Source organism: Temnothorax nylanderi, unplaced genomic scaffold (assembly GCF_030848795.1).
Source record: "Temnothorax nylanderi isolate EJ_2023f unplaced genomic scaffold, tnyl_v1.0 TNYL_tig0212_pilon, whole genome shotgun sequence".
NCBI classification, from domain to species: domain Eukaryota; kingdom Metazoa; phylum Arthropoda; class Insecta; order Hymenoptera; family Formicidae; genus Temnothorax; species Temnothorax nylanderi.
In genome coordinates this window covers 57,456-74,306 of record NW_027249274.1, presented here as the reverse complement: position 1 = coordinate 74,306, position 16,851 = coordinate 57,456, and the positions used below count along the sequence as shown (strand labels likewise).

Sequence of the window (16,851 nt, the reverse complement as noted above, 5' to 3'; positions counted from 1 at the left end):
TTCTACTAATGTTACATTACCAACATAGAAAGATTTATTACTACTACAACTCGGAAAATTTATTGATTTATTGCTTCCGGCAGAAGAAGAGCTTGGATAGATTTTTGTTGTTCCTTTATTTCTTAGAAATATTTTTATTTAAAAATTTTTTAACTATTACACTTTTTGTATAAAATTTTTAGCCCATCTTTTTATTAACAAATTTTCTTAGCTCCCTATACATCAGAATTTATAGTTTAAACTAACAAAATCTAGAAAAGTCTAGAAAAATCTAGAGTTTTCTAATTTTTTTCTGCGCGCGCCGCCTAATTTTTCTAAAACGACGCAGGCGAAGTTAACGTTTTGACTAACGTTACGAAGTCAAAATCATTCGAGTCCCATCGTTCGAAGCGACAAGTCGTACACCAGTGAAAAAGTATAACTCTCACATCTGACTTTTCAATTAGTGTTTGTGTGTTTCTGCCGATATTACGAAGAAATAAGAACAATGGCTAGTCACGGAGAAGACGCTAATAATTCTGAGAAGCGGATGTTCACACGCGTTATTCCTGATAAAGGGATTTCCGATAAGGGACGCTACTTCGAGGGAAAAAACGAGCAATTACATATGCTGCTATCGACAACATATGGACTCAACAGCTCCCATACGAAGAGAATTCACGTGGGTTTACAAGCAACATCCGAGGGGGTTTTCGTGCCGCTGGTCAAATTAACCGGCAACTGTGCGGACGGCGTTTATTTCGACGAGAAATCGTGGCAGCAGTTTCAAGAGAACATGGGACTCGTGAGCGAATATTTAAATGGAGAAACCAAATTGAAGCCGAATTCTATCTCCATTAACAATATCTCCGTCAATTTTACTTCGGCCTACGGAGCAAGATCCATATTGCTGGCGTACAAGGAAAACGAGGAGAGTACTTCCACCGGGATGGATCAACGAACAGACGAGGAAAATTGTCCACCGACGAAGAAACGAAAAACTTTCGCAGTGGCAATTGTAATGCAGAAGCCTACATTTATCGGACTGAAAAATATTGCGAAATGTATCGATGCACATTTATCACAATTAAAATCAGTGGCTGAAAATGTTAACAATTGCGCACGTTATCTTATTAAAGAAATAGAATTAAATCTTCCTAACAATTATATAGATGAAGATATTGTGAAATTAACTCTCAGAGGAAATTACAACGACATCGAGCGTAATGTACGTACGCAAATAACCGATTTAACTGTCCTCGATATGTATTTTAATATAGTATTTTTAGAACTTATTTTGCTGCGCTTCACCGAAATCCGTCGTATAATTTTGTCGAATCGCGGAATGTAAATTTTATAAAATTATTGTTTGAACAATTTGTATTTTTCCCATGAAGAAGAATTTGTAATAAACATTTTTTGTAACTTCTACTTTCTTCTATTTTTTCAATCCTCACGTTCTCCGCAACAAATTCCTTTTCATTTATTTTTCAGAATTAGTTGAAGTCTACCTCGTAAATATTTTTCGAATGCGTTCAATAATAAAAACTTTTATTTAAAACGAAATAATCTTGTCACGTTACAAAGCAAACCTGTCCGTTCCTGTTTTACCCTCTCCTTTCTCTAGAAAATAAGTTTCACGTATTTCATTGTTTCGAAAACTCTTTGTCCAGACCCAAGTCCTAAAAGAACACGGTCATAAATCATGAAATCCATTCTCTGAAAACATAAAAATTCCACTTTCCGTTTTCGACATCTTAGCATCATATCCTTATTTTAGCTTAGCGTCGTCTACCACGTGCTCCCGCCAAAATGGCGCTGGTCGACACTTCCGCTATTTTTCCTTGTGACTTAGCGTCGTTCACCACGTGCAGGCCCAAAAAGACGCTGAACCCTTTAGGCGGGAGAGCCAATCAGACGCTGGGTAGGTATGGGGTATCCAATCAGAACGCGCCATTTAGTTACTATTTCGAATCCGACATTTTTGTTTCGTAGTCTTTTACCACGTGCAGCCCCAAAAAAGTCACTAGACACTAGACACCCTAGGCGCGGGAGAGCCAATCAGACGCTGGGTAGGTATGGGGTATCCAATCAAAACGCTCCATTTGAAGCCGCCATTTTTGACTCCTACTCTTCCACCACGTGCTACCCCCTCAAAGCCGCCAGACGCCTCAGGGAGGAGGGCCAATCAGACGCTGGGTAGGTATGGGGTATCCAATCAAATCGCTCCATTTAATTACCTCGTTACCCCCGCCCCTCAGGCGGCAGCCAATCAGAGCGCTCCGAGGTCACGTGGGCAGACCGTCTGGCCACGCCCCTGGCGCCGGAGGGGTCGGTGGAGGGGGTTTGTTTTGACGCCCCATACCTACCCACTTACTACTATTTAAGACAAACTCATATATTCAACTTGACGTGTATTTTTAAAATAAAAATTTGGTGACAATTCTTGAATCGCAGGATCAAGTAGTTGCTCGTAGGTCACTTTTTTACAGTAGCGAGTGAGAGCATTTATTCCAAAGTCTAATGCTGTTTTTACGAAAAGATTCTCGCTCAATTTTTATTCTTTTAATCGCTCTAAATATAATTTTATTGGATATGTCTACCTTATCCGTTTTAAGGAAAGTCTTTCTTTTGTAGTTACGCACCATTATCTATTTATAAAAGAACAATTCGACGACACCCATCACGGAATGAGGGAGGTTCCAGGTTCGAACCCTGGCTGAGGTAATATTTTTCGCAATAAATTTAATTATTTAAATGAGATGCTTATATATAAGTATCAAATATTACATCAGCTTATATTGGTTAAAAGAGCGTCTTGACGATAATCGAACCAAATTGTGGTTGTATTATCTTGGCGATTATAATGGCCAGTAGAGTCGATTAATATTCCCATTGTTGTTTATTATTTGACTGGCGAAATAAAAATTTATTTATATTATGCAATTTATTTTATGCAGCATTACGTTTGTCTTCCCAGTAATAATAATAAATTTGTAAAATTATCTTAATGTATAACAACCTTAATCAAATAGCTATAATACGCATACAAAATTATGCATTGATGAAATTTGACAATTATTTAAATTTAAGAATAATAACTTGTTTTTATAGTGTTGTAGCATGCATAACTGTAATTATACACTTTCCCATATGTGAAACAACACAAGGAGAAGAATATATTACGAATTCGAGCTGTACTGACTTTTTACACAAAATTTCCCGTTTATTTTGTGTTAAATTTATATAAAGTCAGTTATATATTATTTTGTTCGGTAAGAAATATATGCTCACCGCTTTTCCTTTTTATTTTTCAAATGTTTATTAAGCAAATTTTTATTATTCTGTTTATTTTTCTAGCATCAAAGAAATAATAATGATCACTATGTTCATTTATTTTGTAACATAATTATTTTGTATACCTTATATTAGAATAATATGTATTTATAATATATGTATATTTATCTTTTCAAAGTATCATTTCTTACACCTTCTTAAAATAATGAATTTTTCAAACATTATTATTAATTTTATAGATTATTATCATATTTATATATAGCATAACTAAATTATAGATACAAATTTAAATGTTAATAAAGCTATTTTATTATTTTTTGTGCAGTGTTTAGTTATACTTTGTATATACAGAATATCAAATAATAAGTCTATAAAATTAATTTATAAATAATTGGTAAATTATATTTTTATGATATTATAAATTAGGAACTTAGTAGCTCAATATTATTTAGTAGTTTAATAATATTGTTTGCACACTGCTTATACTTTTTTATCAACTTTAGTAAACAGTTGATATTTAAATATTTACTCTTTTGCTAAAAGATAATTGCATGCGTGCGTGCGTGTGTGCGTACGTGCCGGTGCGTGTGCGTGCGTGTGCGCGCGCGCGTGTGTGTGTGTGTGTGTGTGCGCGCGTGGATGCGTGTTACGGCGCGGTCGGAACGAGAAGAGTCCGATATTGAATATCCGAAGGGATCGGTCGTGCGTCGGAGGGCTTAAGTATGCCTACGTAAATCTATCCCGACATATCTATTCGAGACTCGTAAGTCCGTGCAATGGACTTCACGATAATGTATTAAAAGGAAATATAGTTGAACGTGACGGTGTAAACCTTGTGTTCATTTTCCATACCACTGCCCCCGTCTTCCTTAAGTATTAAGCGCGGGGTCTAATAAAAATTTAATACCCGTGCTACGTTGATGAGTTTATCCCGCGTATTCCACCGGGAATAATAACAGTGTTCCACTACAGTTGCGACATCAAGCTGTCAGCGCGAGTTCCGGCACTTGCCAAATACCTGAGGTGACATTCCGGGCATCACCCGATTGCTAGGCCACTAACCCGAACACGCAAGCAAAAGCGCTGACAGCTGAGTTGGCAATGAGAAAGTCTCCCGAGCGCGATAAAAAGCCTTCTGATAAGCGGCGGGCAGTCAAAGATCCGAGCGCGAACCGCGAGTACTCCGTATAATTATTCTGTGTACCCGCAGTCAGGGAAATTAAGTAAAGTAAACCAAGTGTATCCAAGATCTATCCTTTTTAATTAAACGCAACTGCAACCAAAATCTCGCGAGTGTTGTTCTCTTCTCCAATCCGCCGGATCAAACAAACCCTGTGCCGGCCCTGAGACATACTTCACGGCGCGGCACGACACATGAAACACAACTTCATAGTAGCCATCCCCATAAATTGGTAATCTTTTAGTACCAGTTTCATCAAAATCGTCAATAAAAAATTAGAAAAATTTTGGCACCGGTTTTAAGAAAATCGATCCATTAATAAAAAATTATCCATTAATGAAAAATTAAACTTATCCTCCAAAAATTAAAAAAATTTTGGCACTAATTTCAAGAAAATCGGTCAATTAATACTCATTATTTCTCGAAATTTGAATAATTTTCAAACCGGTTTCCAACAAATCGGTAACAAATAGTTATCCGTAAAAATTATCCATAAAATATAATTCAGCTTGATATCTCAAAATTTGTGGAAATTAGAGCAATTACGTACATTTTTTTAAACAGAATTCGGAAACCCCTTTATGGGTTTCCCCTTTATAGGTCATATACTTTTGGTAAAAATTCGGTCCACTAACGAATGAGTAGTTCGCGGTCAGACAAACAGACAGAAGACGGTGCTTATATATATATAGATATGTATTACAGAACGGTTATGGCATCGAGAAGAAGATACAGCACGTTGTGGAATTATTTCGAGGAACTGAATCCTTTGCTGGTAAAGTGCACGACCTGTAAAAAAAAAAATTAAGATATCTAGTCTATCAACCCGCATAAAAATAATCGGAGCACACTTATTAAATGTACATGGAATATCTCTCGATAAAGACACTCGCACACTACCTGACGACTTAAAACAATATTACTCGGAGTTACCGGGATATAAGGCAAAATGTAATGATTGTGGCAAAATATTTTCTTTCTTAACAAATATGGCATATTTACGAGTACATTTAGGAAGACATTCCACAAGAATCCAGAGTCGAGATGAGTAAGTACACAATCAAAAATTATTTTAATACTAAAGATTATAAAATAAATGTAATAACAAAACAATCAGTAGCTAAAGAAAATTTTGCGAATAAATTTTTTATCAGAGCATCCTTATAATACTTATTTGCAATTCTGATCATAAATGTGCACGTACACTTGATACGTTTCTTATCCTTCTAATTGAAAAAGATATGTTTCAAGATCTGTACGCGATCTGGTAATTATGAAAATTTTAACTATATATCCGTATAAACATACATCCTAATAAGTGAATCATGCCTCTTTATGATCTTTGTGTGATATTCTACAAACGCTTGTTGAGCCAATCACTGTACCACATTTAATATCAGACAGTCTGTATTACAGGATGGTTACAATAACACCGAAACGCAGCAAGATGTGGAATTATTTCGAGAAATTGAATCCTTTGCTGGTAAAGTGCACGACCTGTAAACAAAAAATTAAGATATCTCATCCAGCAATGTACGTAAGAATAATGAGAGTACACTTATTAAAAAAACATGGAATATCTCTCGATGATGACGCTCTCACACTACCTGTCGACTTAAGGCAATATTACTCAGTGTTACCGGGATATAAGGCAAAATGTAAAGATTGTGGCAAAACAGTGTCTTTCTTAACAAATATGCCAAATTTACGAGTACATTTAGGAAGACATTCCACAAGAATCCAGAGTCGAGATGAGTAAGTACACAATCAAAAATTATTTTAATACTAAAGATTATAAAATAAATGTAATAACAAAACAATTAGTAGCTAAAGAAAATTTTGCGAATAAATTTTTTATCAGAGCATCTTTATAATACTTATTTGCAATTCTGATCATAAATGTGTCTCTCAAATCATAATAATAATAATTTTTTAATTATTTTGCAAATATAATTTAAATAAATATAAATCGCTTATTTTCACGTTCTTTCATGCATCATAAATAAAGACAATTTAGAAATTTAGATTAGATTAGATTAGATTAGATATTTATTTACATTAAATATTTATTTGTTTGACATTAGTATTGCCAAAATTTGAGGTAGGTATATAAAATGTACGATTTATACATAGTTTTTATAAATATTTAAATTAAATAGCTATATATATTTAATAAAATCTATATAAGACAACTCTCAAATCTGCCATCTACTAATTACGTACATGAATAATAATTATAATTAACCGTTAAAATACGCCCTGGGTCAAAATGACCCAGTAAAAAAAAATGTGTCGTATTATCTACCATTGAAACGCTGAAATCGGGATTTGTCGCGTTATCTCTTGGTAGTTTTAACCTTCCTCTAGATGGCGGTACAGTCGCTGTAAGTCAGCAGGCGTCCGGCTGTGTCTGGCTGCCGTCCGCGTCAAACGTTCCGAAAATCACGGGTCATTTTCTTGAAATGTTAGCTTTCGCGCGTATTTTTACCTTAAAGTATATAATCCAGAGAGTATGCGGTTAAATTTTCACGTAAAAATATTGAAAATTTAGAAAGTTATTAAATATTTTGTAAATAGCAATTTTTTGGTTTATAAACCATATTTTGAATTTTTGAACCATAAAGCTTTATTAATAACCCTTCACAAACAATCTCACATTCATTTTGAGTGTTGCAAGAATGCACCCTTTTAATTTCAGCCAAAAAGAATCGATCCCCCGTTTGTGGTAATTACGCAAAGTAGCGCTGGGTCAAAATGACCCAGGGTCACTTTATGTCTCAAACAGGTAGTGTGTATTTTAAGGGTTAATAAAAGTTTCTGTTAGCCAACGATCAACCGTTCTTTGTACTATTTGAATATACGTTGTAGGTCTACAAATGTCAGCATAGTAATATTCATTATTTGTTATCCTTGAGTTATTAATGTAGGGGAGACCGGGGCTAAGCCGACAACGGGGCAAACTTGACACTAGGCTTTTTGCCAATTTAAATCTATCGTAGAAACTTGCCTTTCCTACTGTAAATGCGTCTTTATGTGCCAGTATTATCAACGGAATTTGGTAACATTCTGAGTTATAGTGTAATTTTTAACGCGACATAAGCGTTTTTGATAGTGAAAAGTAATTTTTCTGATCTCTCGAAAATGTCTACTCTTTCATCGAGCTTTACTCTTGTGAATCTACCGGTAAGTGATTTTGATGGGAAATTTGATGCTCTATATGAATCCGATAATCGTTTTTGCATATTTTCAAAATTTTCATGTTTTTGAAGTGACAAAAGTGAAAAACGACGTCCGGGGCAAAGTCAACACCACGCCGTTTCGTCGGCTCCCAGTAACTAACAATGCTTGTCATGCAGCCGTATGGCTCATGACAAATGTATGCGCACGTCCGATCGCGAGTTTACCTGCATTAATTGTTTTTCAGACATGAGTTTAGATGAAGATAATTGAAAGTTCAACAATTTTTGTTCTTATTATTTCAAATGATTGTTCTAGCTACTTTATTCCAAATTTTTGTACTTCTTAAATACACAATAAACAATGTATTTTCATTTTCAGACAGTAAAAAATAAGTTCCAGATCAAATTGTGTCGATCAGACAAAGTGTTGAGTTTGCCCCGGCGGGGTGTCGAGTTTGCCCCGGCATTTTTCAATTCGAAAATTTGTCTTCGCGTCACTTTTCTTTTCCTGGCGGCAAAACAAAGCGACGTACAGCAAAACTTCCTGAATCAATTTTGTACCTGAAGAAACACTCTTTAAATATGTACCATTGAATTTGCCTAAAAATTTTAATTAAATATTAAAAATTGCCTTTGAAAAAATAGTGTCGGCTTAGCCCCGGTCTCCCCTATATGTATATAGCACCAACCTAATTTATTCTGGCATATTCTACAATTTGTCCTGAGATTATTCCATCACTTTCAACCGTTATAATTGATGACAGTATCCATCTTATGTGTAAACGCGTACTCACATTAAGACAACCTCTATTATAAATTATATATTAAAAAAGACGTTTCTTTCAAACGGCGTATATAAGCAATAAATAAGTGAAACACGACAAATATAATATACAATCAAATTAAAGAGGAACGTCATTGTAACGCACAAAATATCATAAGTTTAACTCGGAAGTTATGTTTTACAGTCAAGACAGGTTTCGGTGGCCTGATAAAATTATTTGTGTGAATTTACGTACATTTCTTTATCTCAACTAAAGCTAGAATATAACAATTACGTTAAAATAGCGTTTCTCCCTAACTTGATTTTATATCATATCGGTCGTGTTACACTTATCTATTAATCACAAATTCAATCTAGACATTAATTGCTTGACATTAGCATCACAGAAATTCGAGGTATAAAACATTCTCTAATTATCTCTTCCTCTTTCTTCCTCCTACTCACTCTCACTTACAAAACATTAATCCATTACGGTTCACCGTTAATAAGTACATAACATCATTAAGTAATACCTAAATTTGTAGTATTTTAATCATTATTATTTTTTTATTTTTAATCACATCATATTTCTCCGCAGACCAAGTACTTCAAGTTTAACGGATAATACTATGGATCCTTCTGCAGAACGTCAAGGTCAAGATACATCTGGTTTGCCTGTTCATTCATTTAAAGAAAAAACAGGCGCACTTAATGTGTAATTATTCGTTTTGCTTATATTATACAATATAATGATACCTTGATATTTAAATATTTACTCTTTTGCAACAGAATAATTTACAACGTTAATGTTTTAAATAATTCCATTTTTAATTGCTCCGTATTTCAATGCAGATCAAGCACTTCAAGTTCAACGGGTCACAATATGGATCCCAATCTAGAACGTCAAATTCAGGAAATAGTTGATTTTGTTCTTCAATCTGAACAATCGAGAAAAGAAACAAGGGCACTTAATGGGTAATTATTTGTTTTGTTCATATAATATCATACAATTATAATATAATTATTATTGAAGTATTTACTCTTCTGCAAAAGAATAACTTATAACGTTAATATTTTATATAATTTCATTTTTAATTGCAACATATTTCTATGCAGACCAAGCACCTCAATTTCAACGGGTTATGATACGAATCCTGCTGCAGAATGTCAAAATCAAGAATCACCTGGTTTGCCCGTTCAATTATTTGGACAAACGAGAAAAGAAACAAGCGCAATTGATAAGTAATTATTTGTTTTGCCTATAACTTATATCACACAATGTAATGGTATCCAACTAGTTAAGGATGTATTGCACCTATTTTCAAAGCGCTACCAAGTGGATAAAAATTTGTGAGAATGTTCTTTTAGTCTTCCTGATGTGCTACAAAAAAGTAGAAACAAATCCACTAAACGGTTGCTGAAATATAACAATTTTAATTTTCACTGATTTTACACGTATTTTTATGGGAAGAGACGATTTTGGCGGATAAAACAGCTAAAAAAATGTTGAAGGAGCGCTACCAATATTTTGAATTTTTTTGTACATCTAGTATACGAATAGATGAAAATATCTGCCAAGTTTCAATTGTCTTCACTACACCGTTTTAAAGAAATAAATTATAACTTGAGATAATTTTGCTGTCGGCACGAACATCTCGTGAAAGCGCGGCAACGTCGCAATCAGCTGGGCAAGCGAATCATAACCTATGGCTGTGGCTGTCGCTACACGTATACACAGTAAAAAATTTTGTGTCAATGGAAGTCCACTCTCAATTTTGTGTTAAAATAACTCATTCATTGTGTTATTTTTGACATTTAGAAATGTTATATCGACATTTATAACATTTCTAAATGTCAAAAATAACACGATGAATGAGTTATTTTAACACAAAATTGAGAGTGGACTTCCATTGACACAAAATTTTTTACTGTGTAGCTTTTCGTCGAGCGAGTCTTTTTTTATAAACTGCTTTTGTCACTATTTTGCCTTTCCACCGATAACTTTTCGTGTCTGACATTGTAAAAATGTAAACGAACAGACATAACCTCGCAGCTCGCATCAAGTCTCGCACTGTTTTGGTACTGTGCAAGGCTGCCAACCTACGTGAATCGAGTCATAGAGAGTCGCATAACAATGTTTATAATAAATAATATTCAAAATTATCGTTTATATGATACATATTTATCTTTTTTGACGTTATTAAAGTCACATTTGTTTATCAGCACTGCTGAATAATGTCTTTCGCTTTGAAATAATTTGACGTTATAAAGTTGAAATCAGGGCATTTTCACTGCCAAAAGTTTAGGCTCATAAATTACAAAAATTGCAAATAATACTGGAAAAAACATTTGTAAAGTAAAAAATACCTTTGTAGGAGTAAAAATAAGACTCCTACTATCATTTGAGTATCTTACATCTAGATTTACTATGCGTTAGGCGTAGATATTCAAGTATTTCAAATTTCATGCACTTTTGTCTAAGATTGTACGTGTGATACATCCTTAAATAATCTTTCTGCACAAATATAACGTACAACTGCGACATTTTTAATAATTACTTCGTCTTTTTTATTTTTAATCACGACATTTCTATGCAGATTAAACACTTCAAGTTCAGCGGATTACATTATGGATCCTACTGCAGAACTTCAAAGTGAAGAACTATCTGGTTTGCCCGTACAATCATTTAAAGAAGCGACAGAAAAAACAGGCGCACTTGATAAGTAATTATTCGTTTTATTTATATCATACAATATAATAATATATTGATATTTAAATATTTACTCTTTTGCAAAGTAATGATTTACAACGTTAATATTTTAAATAATTCCATTTCTAATTACTCCATATTTCAATGCAGACCAAGCACTTCAATTACAACGGTTTTTGATACGAATTCTACTGCAGAATGTCAAAGCCAAGAATTATCTAGGTTGCCCGTTCAATCATTTGAACAAACGAGAAAAGAAACAAGCGCACTTGATAAGTAATTATTTGTTTTGCTTATAACTTATATCACACAACGGCTACGTTTACACCCAGCGACCTGATCGCGGCCTGACCTATATTGTGACCTGAAGTAGGTCTAGTCATCATTCATTTACACCGAAAGAGACCTAAAAATTGACTGGATCCAACTAGTTAAATAATAACCTTTCTACAGAAATATAACTTTCAACTGTGATATTTTTAATAATTACTTCCTCTTTTTTTACTTTTAATCACATCACATTTCTACACAGACCAAGCACTTCAAGTTCAGCGGATTATAGTATGGATCCTACTACAGAACGTCAAAGTGAAGAACTATCTGGTTTGCCCGTTCAATCATTTAAAGAAACGACAGAAAAAACAGGCGCACTTGATGAGTAATTATTCCTTTTGCTTATATCATACAATATAATAATATTTTGATATTTAAATATTTACTCTTTTGCAAAAGATTAATTTACAATGTTAATATTTTAAATAATTTGATCTCTAATTGCTCCGTATTTCAATGCAGACCAAGCACTTCAATTTCAACGGGTTACGATACGAATCCTACTGCAGAATGTCAAAGTCAGGAAACAGTTGATTTGGTTCTTCAATCATGTGAACAGTCGAGAAAAGAAACAAGGGCACGTGATGGGTAATTGTTTGTTTGTTTATATAATACAATATAATGATATCTCATTGAAATATTTACTCTTCTGAAAAGAATAATTTATTATAGAAAAATTTAACGTTAATATTTTATATAATTCTATTTCTAATTGCACCACATTTCGATTTTGACCAAGTATTTCAAGTTCAACGGGTTATGATAAGAATTCTTCTGCAAAACATTGAAATACTACAGAAAAATACCTTTTGCTTCTGTATTCTCCACGTTTTCTTATTTGCAAATTCATGTATCAAAAGTTTTATATTATCATGGTTTCTATATAATTGTAAAAAAGAAGTGATATTCGTGCAAAACATATCTTAAAAAAAAAAAGAATAAATTGCGCCAGGTATACGTGCTCCATACACAATCTTTATTGAAAAAAAATTTGATCTAATTTTGTCATACAATTTTAATTGTTTTTCTTGCTACAAAAACAATGATACCCGAAAATTTGCATCAAGCGAATAAGATAAATTCCCAGATAGCAAAGCGTGTCTGAGGAAAATCGCGCAAACCTGTGATTGCTTATGATGCTGTCAACTTGCCGTACATTTGCTTCAATTGATGTCGAGTAATTTAATATTTGAAGCAACACGCAGGCAATATTAGATATATGTATTGCCAGCAATTTGTCGGCAAGAGAACAGTATCAAATTTACTTCGCGTTGCTAGCAATATGACAGCATTGTGTGATCCTATGAATTATTACAGTAACATGACAGCAACAGCTCGAATTTTGAATCACACGATTTTAGATCGCAACATAAGTTGCCAACAGTTGCTGACGAGTTGCTATACAAAATTGTTATATCGTGAAGGCATCAACTTGCCAACAAATGCGGACTCAGTTGCCACAATTCTGATAGCAACACATACTATGTTGTCGGCAACATGTCACAACAATGTAGACACGTTGCTGTCTGGGTCTTTAAGAAAATCAGATGTTACTACTAACTTATCCTATTCACTTGATGCAAGCTTTCGAATATTATTGTAAATATTTCAAAGAAACATCAGATGTTACTAATTTATCATATTCACTTGGCGCAAAATATCTAATTGTTTTTATAGTAAAAAACACAAATAAAATTATAACATCAAATATAATTTCAGAATTTTTTCCAATAATGAGTTTCTATAGAGCACGTACATTTGATTATTGACGTTATTTACCTCTTCAGAAAAATGTAACTTTTGTATATTTGTACGTAATCTAGTAATTATATAAATTTGAACTACATATCCATATAAACATAAGCCCCAATAAAAAAAACCATACCTGTTTTTGACCTTTGTGAGAAATTCTGCAAGCGCTTTTTAAGGCGCTAGCTTACTGTATCACGTTCAGTATCAGACGATTAATCTTTATTACAGATCGGTCATAATGGCACCGAAAAGAGAACGCAGCAAGTTGTGGAATTATTTCGAGCAATTGAAACCTTCGCTGGTAAAGTGCGTAGTTTGTAAAATAAAAATTTATACGCTTCATCCATCAAACAGCACAGCAATAACGATAGGACACTTAAATAGACATGGAATATTTCTCAATAATGACACTTTCACACTACCTGACGACTTGAGGAAATATTACTCGGAGTTACCGGGATATAAGGCAAAATGTAATGATTGCGGTAAAACAATGTCTTTCTTAACAAATATTGTACGTTTACGAAAACATAATTTAAGAAGACATTCCACAAGAATCCTCAATCGAGATGAGTAAGTACACATTAAAAAAAATTATTAAAATACTAGACTATAAAATAAATGCAATAAAGCGATCAGCAGCTAAAGAAAAAACGCGAATACAAGTTTTTATCAGGACATCCATATAATATTTATTTGCAATTTTGATCATAAATACGTCTGTCAAATAGTAATAATAATGAAGTATTTCAATTATTTTGCATAATTTAAATAAATTTGAGTCGATTATTTCACGTTCTTTGATGCATCATAGATATAGACCAGAAATTTAGATCAGATGTCTATTTGGTTGACATTAACACTGTAGAAATTCGAGACAAATATACAAAGTGTTTCCTAAGTAAGTACACAAACTTGAAGGGGATATTCCTTGGCTTACTTGAAAAAGAAAAAATTCTCTAAACATGTATCCTAAACTATTTCGTTTCCAAAATACAGGATGTCAAAGTTGTGAAAAAAAATGAAAACTTTGAAAATCTGGAAAACGTTTAAAAATATTTTATTCAAATTTAGTATGCGTACATTTGGTATTAAGAAATATGTATCTTCCAGTACCAAATCATTTTTTAATCTACCGGGGGCGTGTGTTTTTGACACCATGTGTTTTGTAGACAAATTAGGTCAGAACACATGTTTATAGAACCTTCTTTTCTTAAAATAATCCAAAGAATATCCCCTTCAAGTTTGTGTACTTACTTAGAAAACACCCTGTATAAAATGTACATAATATTATACTCAGTTCTTATAGGTATATTTAAATTAAATAGCTCTATTTAATAAAATCTATATAGCACAACTCAAATTTGCCATCCACATATTACATAGATGATTAATAATTAATAACAATTTCTATTAGCCACAATCAACGGTTCTTTGTCATTTGAATATACGTTGTATGTCTGCGAATGTCAACATAGTGTAGGATTAATAAATAAATGCTTGTGGAGTCGGAGTAAATGATTAACGTTATATGAATATTTATTTTGAGCAAGTTATAAATTAGGCAAATAGTTATGACAAAAGCGAAGCAATAAATATAAGTTATGACAAACGATGCAAATATGAACTCTTAACTCTATCCCGATCACTCATATAACTCGTTAAATGTCTCGTATCTCGGACGAACGCAACTCTTAATACTGTCTTATAATCTGATCACTCGCGCGACTCGTTAACGAACGCGCGACGTTACTCTATATTGCTCGACTTGCTCTCTCCGACTGACTGTTAACGATCGGAGCGGTCGACGCGCACAACTTCGCGAAAACGTTCGATACGCGATCCTCGATTATTGATTATCGACCGGGCGCGGAAAATAATCCCACAATAGTGATCTTGATTATTCGTTACCCTTAAAATTATTATTACACATATCCCAACCTAATTTATTCTGACATATTCTACAATTTTTTGTGAGAATATTCTATCATTTTCGACCGTTTTAATTGGTAACCGTATTCGTCTTATGTTTAAACGTGTATTCATATTAACCCGTTAACTGCTATAGACGAAAATACTCGCGGACGACGATCGCCCGTCAGACGCTTTGGACGAGTTAATTATTCGTTTGTTTAGGAAACTAGTCCGACTCTCAGAAGTCAAATCGTAAGCATTGTAATGTTGCCCTTTGTGTTGTTCCATGGTTTCGAATTTATCACACAGAAAAACAATTCAAATACATTGGTATTTTTTCTTTATGCATTTTTTCCTTTTACTTCTTTTCTTACCTCAAATATTAATATAAAATAAAACATTAGTTGCTATTGATTAAACAATCTCGATTTTTAGTCATATTTGTAGTCAAATTATGAAAATTTGCTTGACAAACTTGCGGCCCAAGTTAACACCAAAGCGTCTGACAGGCAATATCGTCGCGCGAGTATTCTCCAAAGCAGTTAAAGGATTAAGACGGTCTCTATTATAAATTATTTATTAAAGGAAAAACGTCTCTCTCAGTGACGTTACTAAAAAACGTCATTGTAACGTACAAAAAATCATAAGTTTAATTAGGAAGATACACCATTTTACGGTCAGGACAGGATTTTAGTAGAATAATAAAATTATTCGTGTGAAAATTTTTGTACATTTCTTTATCTCAACTACAACTAGAACAGATCAATTACGTTAAAATAGCGTTTCTCCCTAACTTAATTTTATATCATATCGGTTGTGTTTTACTTATCTATTAATCACAAATTCAGACATTAATTGTTTGACATTAGCATTACAGAAATTTGAGGTATAAAATATTCTCTCCCTATCTCTTTCTCTTTCTTCCTCCTTCTCATTCTCACTTACAAAACTTCACTCCATTACGGTTAACCGCCAATAAGTACATAATAGCATTAAGTAATACGTGCAATTGTAGTAGTTTAATAATTATTCTTTCTTTTCTGTTTTTAATCACACCACTTTTCTATGCAGACCAAGCACTTCAAGTTTAGCGGATAATGGTATGGATCTTTCTGCAGGATGTCAAAGTCAAGATACATCTGGTTTGCCCAGTCAATCATTTAAAGAAACGACAGAAAAAACAGGCGCACTCAATGAGTAATGATTCGTTTTTCTTATATCACACAATATAATAATATCTCGATATTTAAATGTTTACTTTTTTGCGAGAGAGTAATTTACAGCTTTAATATTTTAAATAATTTCTATTTACATATTTTCCATTTCTAATTGCACCGTATTTCAATGCAGATTAGGCACTTCAAGTTTAGCGGATAATGATATGGATCCTTCTGCAAAACGTCAAAGTCAAGATACATCTGGCTTGCTCGTTCAATCGTTTAAAGAAACGACAGAAAAAACAGGCGCTCTTAAAGAGTAATTATTCGTATTGCTTATATCATACAATATAATGATATCTTGATATTTAAATATTTACTCTTTTTCAAAAGAATAATTTACAACATTAATGTTTTAAATAATTCTATTTCTAATGACGTATTTCAATGCAGACCAAGCACTTCAATTTCAACGGGTTACAATACGAATCCTACCGCAGACTGTCAAAGTCAGGAAACAGTTGATTTGGATTCTCAAATGTGTGAACAATCGAGAAAGGAAATAAGGGCACGTGATAGGTAATTAT

The 16,851-nt window shown here is 33.3% G+C and overlaps 1 protein-coding gene across 1 annotated transcript; it reads left to right on the top strand.

The window, feature by feature from the left end:
* Positions 1-487: 487 nt before the first annotated feature.
* LOC139779162 (uncharacterized) lies at positions 488-1,330 on the top strand. Its single transcript, XM_071717422.1, has one exon. It carries the CDS (start codon positions 488-490, stop codon positions 1,328-1,330), a length of 843 nt encoding a protein of 280 aa, XP_071573523.1.
* Positions 1,331-16,851: the final 15,521 nt, after the last annotated feature.

Excerpts from the sequence above, each read along its gene's own strand:
- LOC139779162 (XM_071717422.1), top strand. The coding sequence starts at position 488 with ATGGCTAGTCACGGAGAAGACGCTAATAATTCTGAGAAGCGGATGTTC.